The sequence below is a fragment of the Galeopterus variegatus genome, unplaced genomic scaffold, assembly GCF_000696425.1.
Source record: "Galeopterus variegatus unplaced genomic scaffold, G_variegatus-3.0.2 Scaffold6747, whole genome shotgun sequence".
NCBI classification, from domain to species: Eukaryota; Metazoa; Chordata; class Mammalia; order Dermoptera; family Cynocephalidae; genus Galeopterus; species Galeopterus variegatus.
Window position 1 is genome coordinate 1653 of NW_007732858.1, and position 8744 is coordinate 10396.

The 8744-nt window shown below is 40.8% G+C and overlaps 1 protein-coding gene across 1 annotated transcript in view; it reads left to right on the forward strand.

The window, feature by feature from the left end:
- Positions 1–246: 246 nt before the first annotated feature.
- The window catches only part of LOC103606626 (ATP-binding cassette sub-family A member 3-like), an 86126-nt gene continuing 77628 nt past the window's right edge, over positions 247–8744 (forward strand). The window contains exons 1-6 of the mRNA XM_008591189.1: positions 247–681; positions 794–1307; positions 1633–1685; positions 6173–6361; positions 6829–6984; positions 7328–7538. Coding sequence (XP_008589411.1) covers positions 247–681; positions 794–1307; positions 1633–1685; positions 6173–6361; positions 6829–6984; positions 7328–7538 — 1558 coding nt within the window. The remainder of the gene's footprint in view (positions 682–793; positions 1308–1632; positions 1686–6172; positions 6362–6828; positions 6985–7327; positions 7539–8744) is intronic.

Consider the following 8744-nt stretch of genomic DNA (forward strand, 5'->3'; position numbering starts at 1 on the left):
CGCCAGCAGCGCGTCCGCCTCTCCTAGGCTGCTGGGCAGGGGCCCCTCGCTGCCGCCCGCCGCCTCCTGAGCACACCTCTATCACAGTGGCTGCCGCTCTTGCCTCCTGTCCCCACCAAGCTGTGGGCTCTGTCAAGCTCGTGCTTACAGGCCATGGGGAAGAAGCCAACAACAGCAGTCGTGGTGATAGTAAGAGCCCCTGATGCGTGCCGCACGCTGCTCTGAATGCTGCACATGTGTTAGTTCATGCAATTCTCAAAGTCAGTCCATGAGGTAGGCACCTGCACGTCGTCCTGTGATGCAGAGGAAGGAGCACGGAACGGTGAAGTTCTCCACGGTCACACAGCTGGTAAGCGGCAGGAACAGGAGCTCATCTGGGGCTGTCTGTTCCCCCCACCCACCCCGCACTCGGGCCTCTCTCCCGCCCGCTCTGCACACCCTGGGGGTGGTGGCTTGCTCCAGCCTCGGGCAGTCCCCGCCTGCGCCTGGGCTCCGGGTGGCACCTCTGCACACTGGCCTGCCTCCCATATGGGGAGCTCTCCACTCCCAAAGCCTCTTCTCTCCTTCCTGGCGGCCCTGGTGAGTGGGGCGCGCTTCCCTGCTGGGCTGGCCCTGGTGCTGTGTCCTGTGCCCACAGGACTAACCAGTGCCTCTGCACGGCCCCACCCTGCCCACCTTCGTGTAACGATGTGCTCTGTCTCCCCCGCCCGACACTCACCCCCCACGCCCCCTGGCTTTTGGTCCTGAAGCCAGTATTCCCTGCCCCTTCCCCTCTGTGACGTGGTCCCGGCAGCCTCCCACCCTCCGCAGGCCTAAGTCAGACGCTCCCTGCGCTGATCTAACCATCTGCAGGGTGCTGTTGGCCTGTCCTCCTGGAAGCTTCCTGCCGCGCTCTCAGACACAGTCCTCCTATGTTCACCGCAGCAGAACGTCCTGTTCTGGAGTGGCCAAACCATTCTGTCCAGAAAGAATCCCCTCTGCCACAGCCAGTATGAGTGTTAGTAATCAGCAGCCCTGTGTGCAGGTACTGCTGTCAGCCACAGTGCACAGGGGAGGCCCAGAAAAGGGGAGTTGCGGGGCTGATGCCATGAAGCCCAGAGGTGGCAGGGACAAGGTTCAAACCCGGGGGTCTGGATCCCAGCCTGCCCTCTTGACCCTGTATCACTGCTGCCCCTACGCGATGAGTCGTTCTTTGACCCTGAGTGTGGCTGGGCAGGTTATGCCCTGCACAACTCTAGGGGATGTCGTTCCTATTGCAGTCCCTGAGACTCAACTATTTACGACAATGGCTTTCTGGTGGATGGCAGGTTAGTGTCTCGAGGAGGAGGCGCCTTCACACAAAGGTGCTGTTTGTGCTAGTGTTGATGTTAGGGCCTGCTCTGGAGAGTCACCTGACCCCGTGTTCTTCCTCTGCCCTGCAGCTCAGCAGCAGGGATCATGGTCATGTTCCCCCTCCCCCCACACACACACCAACACCAGGACCTTGCCAGGGACCAGACCCTGCCCCAGGCTCTGTGCAGGTAACAAGAGCTCCAATTCTTGAATAATCACCAGGGCCGAGCACTGCTCTAAACACTTGTTGCTTTTACCGTCTTCACAGTCCTATGGAATTGTGATTCTTCCTGTCCCCAGGTGGGAAAACCGAGTCTCAGAAAGCTTGGCAATGTGCTCAGATTGCCTGGTCAGTAAGTGGCAGAGCTTACTGTCTGCAGAGGCTGCGTCTTAACCACCTGGTCCCCACTTCTCCCCCATTGTAGTCCCTAGATCTCCCTGTTGGCTTCTGCTTGGGGAAAGGTGGTATGCAGGTGTGAGGCAGGGACAGTACCCCCAGGTACCAGGACCCTGTGGCAGCTGGGGGGGCTTGGGGCTGAGGACAGCTTGTTCTCTGGCCTGGCTCTCAGCCCCCTGTCCTCCCAGGTGTCCCCATGACCAGAGGGCTGCTATGGCCCTGTGGCACTGCTTTGGCTTCTTCTAAATGAGTCCTGGAAGGCAGTTACCAGTCCTAAGGTCTTCATGGGATGAGTGAGGAAACTGAGGCCCAGGATGTTTCAATTGTTTGCTCAGGACCACACAGGGCGCCAGTGGCATGGGGACTGTCAAGGCAAGGACCTGGATCTTGCTATCCCATGAGCTGTGTGTTTTGGCCTCTTTGAGCCCTTGTTGTGATCTTTTCAGTCCAACAGGACTGATCCTGATTGCCTGGCCAGGAAGGTGCTGGGTGGCCCTAGTGCCTGGTGCCTGGGGAGGCTAGACACTCTGTTTCTGTAGCTTTCACCTATCCATGCCCTAGGCCAGCTCTTCTGCTCAGAAGCTGTGTGCCCACCTCCGGTTCCCTCTTCTCTCAACTCCCAATCATGGTTGAAAACTTTTCAAATTTGCTGAGAACATTAATCTACACATTCAAGAAGCCCAACAAACCCCAAATAAGATAAATGTAAGGAGGTCCACACCCAGACACTTTATAATAATAAAAATTCTGAAAAACAGAGACAAAGAGAAAATCTTGAAAGCAGCAAGGGAAAGATGACTTGTCACATGGAATGGAGCCCCAATAAAACTAAGATCTGACTTTTTATCAGAAACAATGGAGGCCAGAAGTCACTGGAAAGATGTATTCAAAGTGCTGCATGAAAAAACTGTCAACCAAGAGTCTTACATCTACTTTTAGGTAATTAATGTGAAATAAAAACATTCCTAGATAAACAAAACCTGAGAGAATTTATTGCTAGAAGATCTGCCTTACCAGAAAGACTAAAAATGTTCTTCGGGGTGAAAGCGAGTAAATGCAGATGGAAATTTGAATATACACACACACATACACAAAGAGCACCAGTAGAGATAATTCTGTAATTATAAAAGACAGTATAAATGCATATTTCTTTTCCTTTCTTCTCTTAACTGATATAAAAAGCAGTTGTATAAAATACATATGTAATTGTATTGTGGGGCCTGCAAAATATAGAAAGGTAATATATTTGACAATAACAATGCAAAGGAGGTGGATGAGAGCAAAGCTGTAATGGAATAATGAAATTATGCTAGATGGCAACACAAACCTCAGAAACAAATGAAGAGAACCAAAAATGGTAAATAAAAAGGTGAATATAACAAACTCTATGAATATATACTTTCACTTTCTTAGCTTCTTTAGTAAACATATAAGTACATTATAACAATGTACTGTTGAGTTGGTAACATATAAATGTAGTATGTATAACAATAGTAGCACAAAAAAAGAGAAGAGAGAAGAGAGTTATATAAAAGTAATAATCATACATTTCCCTGGAATTAAGTTAGTATAGATCCAATGTGTAGATTCTGATAAGTTAGGGTTTATATGGTAAGCCCGAGAGCAAACACTAAGAATATCTCAAAAATATACCATGAAAAAAATCATTAAAGAATTGAAATGTTACACTAGAATATATTTACCTAATGCAAAAGAAAGCAACAAAAGAGAAAAAAAGGAACAAAAAAAGGCATGAGATAGAGAAAACAAAAAGTAAAATGGCAGACATAAACCCACCTTAAATGTGAATGCATTAAAAAATCCATACAAATTTTAGTTAAACTGACCGGGAAGAAAAAAGAGAAGGTTCCGTTTACCAAAATCAGAAGGAGAAGCGAGAAGTCACAGGGACAAACAGCAGCAAAATACACATTCTTTTCAACCACCCATGAACAGTAGCTAATATACTCCATATCCTGGGCTCTCACCAGAAAGAAGTGGAGAGATCCAAGAAATGCAAAGTTTTTCAGACAGAAAGAAAAGATTCCAGGCTGAAACTCAGATTGGTAAGAAGAAATGAAGAGCACCAGAAATGGTAAAATTGTTAGTAATATAAGAAACAATTTAAAAATTCTAATGTATAAACATTTATCTAGAAGAGTATTGAATATCTAAGCGAAAATAATAACAGTATCCTATTTTTGGCCCATCAGACCCCAATTAAACAAGCAGAGCTGGCCAAAACAAACAAACAAAAAACCTAACCTTTTAAAGTCACTAGAAATTGTCTTAAGGACATACAGCAAATGAAGAAAAATGTATTTGAGGAAATTTACTGAAACTCGACACTAATAGCAAAAGTCTATGGCATTTGAGCCACATTCACCTGTCTCTCCACGCCCAGCTCAGCTTGATGGTAGCTCCACTCTGGGTGGATATGGCCAAAAAGAGAGGGTTCCCTCTTCTCTCAACTCCCAATCATGGTTGAAAACTTTTCAAATTTGCTGAGAACATTAATCTACACATTCAAGAAGCCCAACAAACCCCAAATAAGATAAATGTAAGGAGGTCCACACCCAGACACTTTATAATAATAAAAATTCTGAAAAACAGAGACAAAGAGAAAATCTTGAAAGCAGCAAGGGAAAGATGACTTGTCACATGGAATGGAGCCCCAATAAAACTAAGATCTGACTTTTTATCAGAAACAATGGAGGCCAGAAGTCACTGGAAAGATGTATTCAAAGTGCTGCATGAAAAAACTGTCAACCAAGAGTCTTACATCTACTTTTAGGTAATTAATGTGAAATAAAAACATTCCTAGATAAACAAAACCTGAGAGAATTTATTGCTAGAAGATCTGCCTTACCAGAAAGACTAAAAATGTTCTTCGGGGTGAAAGCGAGTAAATGCAGATGGAAATTTGAATATACACACACACATACACAAAGAGCACCAGTAGAGATAATTCTGTAATTATAAAAGACAGTATAAATGCATATTTCTTTTCCTTTCTTCTCTTAACTGATATAAAAAGCAGTTGTATAAAATACATATGTAATTGTATTGTGGGGCCTGCAAAATATAGAAAGGTAATATATTTGACAATAACAATGCAAAGGAGGTGGATGAGGGCAAAGCTGTAATGGAATAATGAAATTATGCTAGATGGCAACACAAACCTCAGAAACAAATGAAGAGAACCAAAAATGGTAAATAAAAAGGTGAATATAACAAACTCTATGAATATATACTTTCACTTTCTTAGCTTCTTTAGTAAACATATAAGTACATTATAACAATGTACTGTTGAGTTGGTAACATATAAATGTAGTATGTATAACAATAGTAGCACAAAAAAAGAGAAGAGAGAAGAGAGTTATATAAAAGTAATAATCATACATTTCCCTGGAATTAAGTTAGTATAGATCCAATGTGTAGATTCTGATAAGTTAGGGTTTATATGGTAAGCCCGAGAGCAAACACTAAGAATATCTCAAAAATATACCATGAAAAAAATCATTAAAGAATTGAAATGTTACACTAGAATATATTTACCTAATGCAAAAGAAAGCAACAAAAGAGAAAAAAAGGAACAAAAAAAGGCATGAGATAGAGAAAACAAAAAGTAAAATGGCAGACATAAACCCACCTTAAATGTGAATGCATTAAAAAATCCATACAAATTTTAGTTAAACTGACCAGGAAGAAAAAAGAGAAGGTTCCGTTTACCAAAATCAGAAGGAGAAGCGAGAAGTCACAGGGACAAACAGCCAGTCTCATTTTAAATCAGTTAAAATTAGAATAACTTGTTAAAATGAAATTTTTCTGGAACAAATGTGAAAGCAAAAGGGACTGCAGAATAACAGGGGTAATTTGGGACATATGTCACTCTCATTGTTATGGATATCTCTGAATGCATTTATCCTCTTGGTAGCGTGTTTTAAAAACAGGATTAATGAATTACTAGATTTAAAGTGATTTTGTTTCCATTAAACTTAACCAGTTACCTCAGCTATGGATAAATATTATGTAATTATTTAACAATTATTTTAGGTTACTATATGTTATCTCTCTGAACTAGAATTTAAATTCTCCAAGAATACAGTTTTATTGTCAGTATTTACCGTCTAAGGTAGTGCACAGCTTATAATTTATAAATGTTGTCAAATGGCTGATGGCAATGCTGGAATGTTCTAATATAATCCTCTTTTGTGTTTTTATTAACAAAGGGATTTGCACTCATTCATACTCATTAAAAATAAGAACATACAGTTAAACAAATAAACATGCAAAAACTGATTTCTAATCTCATCACTTTGGCTATAGCAATTGATATTTTCTAGAATTCCCTTCTGTGTGTGCTACTGCTAGTGCGAAACAGTAATCCATTTGTGGATTTCAAAGTGGAAGAGCTAATGTCGTCATGTTCCCTCACAAAAGCTAAGTTTCTGTCATGTCTTCTGTTTGATTTTAGGTTTCTATCCTCCCACCAGTGGAAAGGCCTATATTGATGGATATGACATCTCAAAGCAGATGGTCCAGATCAGGAAATCCCTGGGCTTGTGTCCACAGCAGAACCTGTTGTTTAAGCACTTGACAGTATCAGAACACCTTTACTTCTATTCTGTGGTGAGCCAGACATCTTCCCTTTTCCCACTGTGTTCGTGTACTTCAGGTAGATTACCAACTCTAAATATCCTTATTCTTATAAAATTCAAAACTTAATTTTCTGATTAATTCTCCTTTAAACAAAAAGAGAGGCAAAGGAATAAGCCACCATATAGATGATGTAAGAAAAGAGCTGATAGGAAATGTTTTTAAGAAGAGAACTGAGATTACCAGAGGTGGGAAAGGGGGCGGAGGGGTAAGGGAGGAACTGATTAAGGGCCACAAAAAATGATTACATTGTATAATGTTGAATAAACTAATTATCCTGATTTGAGCATCGCATATTACACAGGTATTAATATTCAACTCTGTACTCCACAGACATGTACAATCAACTGTGTTTCAATAAAAATAAATAAATGAATACATAAAAATGTTCCTAAGAATATAATTGGAAACACCATGTAAACTCTGGCTCCTCTTTCTAGATGAAAGGAGTACATAAACAGATGAGTCCTGTGGAAACTGACCACATGTTGTCTGCTTTTAACCTGCTGGAAAAGCGTGATGCATTCGCACAGTCACTGAGTGGAGGAATGAAGCGCAAGCTGTCCATCATTATAGCACTTATGGGGGGCTCCAAGGTAAAACAAACAAACAAAAAATATACGAAACTGGATCCCCACTGCACACGGCTCTAAAAGAATCAGCTGATACCAACCTGAGGGTTGATACGGATCTAATGCTCTAACAGGAACCTTCTAAATGAAACTCAGATGAAATTTACATTATCAACCTTGTTGGTATAAAATGGCCACAGGTTTGGAACTATTCCAGCATTCCTAATTCAGTTTTATCTAAATGTACTAGCTTAGCTGGACAACTGATTGAAAAGCAAAACCAAGTAAGTCCCATGAGTGGGGAGACACTAGTAGCATGGTACATAATGTTTAACAACGGTTGCAGAATTGTTCTCCTGGTCTTTAGGTGGTGATACTTGATGAGCCAACATCTGGAATGGACCCAGCCTCAAGGAGGGCCACCTGGGATCTCCTTCAGCAATATAAAGAGGACCGTACCATCTTACTGACCACCCACTACATGGATGAAGCTGATGTCCTGGGTGACCGCATTGCCATCATGGTCAATGGATCCCTGCAGTGCTGTGGCTCTTCGATTTTCCTGAAAAAGATATACGGTTTCTCTCCCTTTTATAATTCTTGGGATATTGATGTATTAATATTCTTCTAACACAATTTTTCTTTTCTTCTTTTTTCTTTCTTTCTTTCTTTTTACAAAATAAAAAGTAAAGCTATTTTATTTTGAGGCACAACTGTTCACTTTTTAAAACCTCAATTTCCGGGCCGGCCCGGTGGCGCACTGCTACAGTGTGCCGCTTGGGAGTGTGGCGGCGCTCCCGCCGAGGGTTCGCTGTCCTCATAATTAGGGTTCTACTATGTGCCCTTTGAAATAATACATTTTCCTCAAAACTCAAAATTATTTCCCACTTTTATTTTTATTGTGTTATCCAAAGTTTATGTTAATTTCTCCCGTATGGCTTCTGCTTAAATTGAAATTTGTTTGAATGCAGTTGTGCCTTCAACGTAATTGATGATAGATATAGAGTGGTAGATAGATGATTGATGATAAACAAGACAGACAGGTACATTGATGGACTATAGAGGAAATATAGGGAATCAGATATCTCAGCTCCTTACTTCTGTTTGTCAAACCAGTATTAAATTGCTTCTATATATGAGCCAAATAATTCATTACAATGTGAAGAAGAATTTTTCTAAAATGGAAAATACCAAATATGTGCTAATAGCTTCCTTACCTCTTTTAGGTCATTATTCAAAATTACCTATGCATCAGTCGTCTTTGGCCCCCTAAATAAGATAACATCTCATCTTCAATATTTCATATTTCTTTTCATTTTTTCCCTTAATCACAAGCTTAATAAAATACATAATTTATTCATTACCTTGTTCATTATTCATCTTTAATTGAAGTATGATTTGTATACAGTACAATATCTTTCATATTCAGTTAAGTGAGTTTTTGGTTTTATATACCCAGTCAGCTCCAAGCAAAACAAAATACGAAATAGTTCCATGACTCCAGCAAGTTCCCTTTTTCCATCAATTCACCTCCACCAGAGACAACTACTTTCCGATTTTTATTACTATTCATTAGTTTCACCTATTCTTGAGTGTCATATAAATGCATTATATACCATTTTTTTTTGTTTCTGATTACTTTGACAGAATATATTTGAGATATATTGTTTCAAATATCAATAGTACATACATTTATGGAGTTTTAGGTTGTTATAGGTCATTTCAGTTTTTAAATATAATGAACAATAATGAACAAATGTGCTATAAACTTGCTTATAAAAATC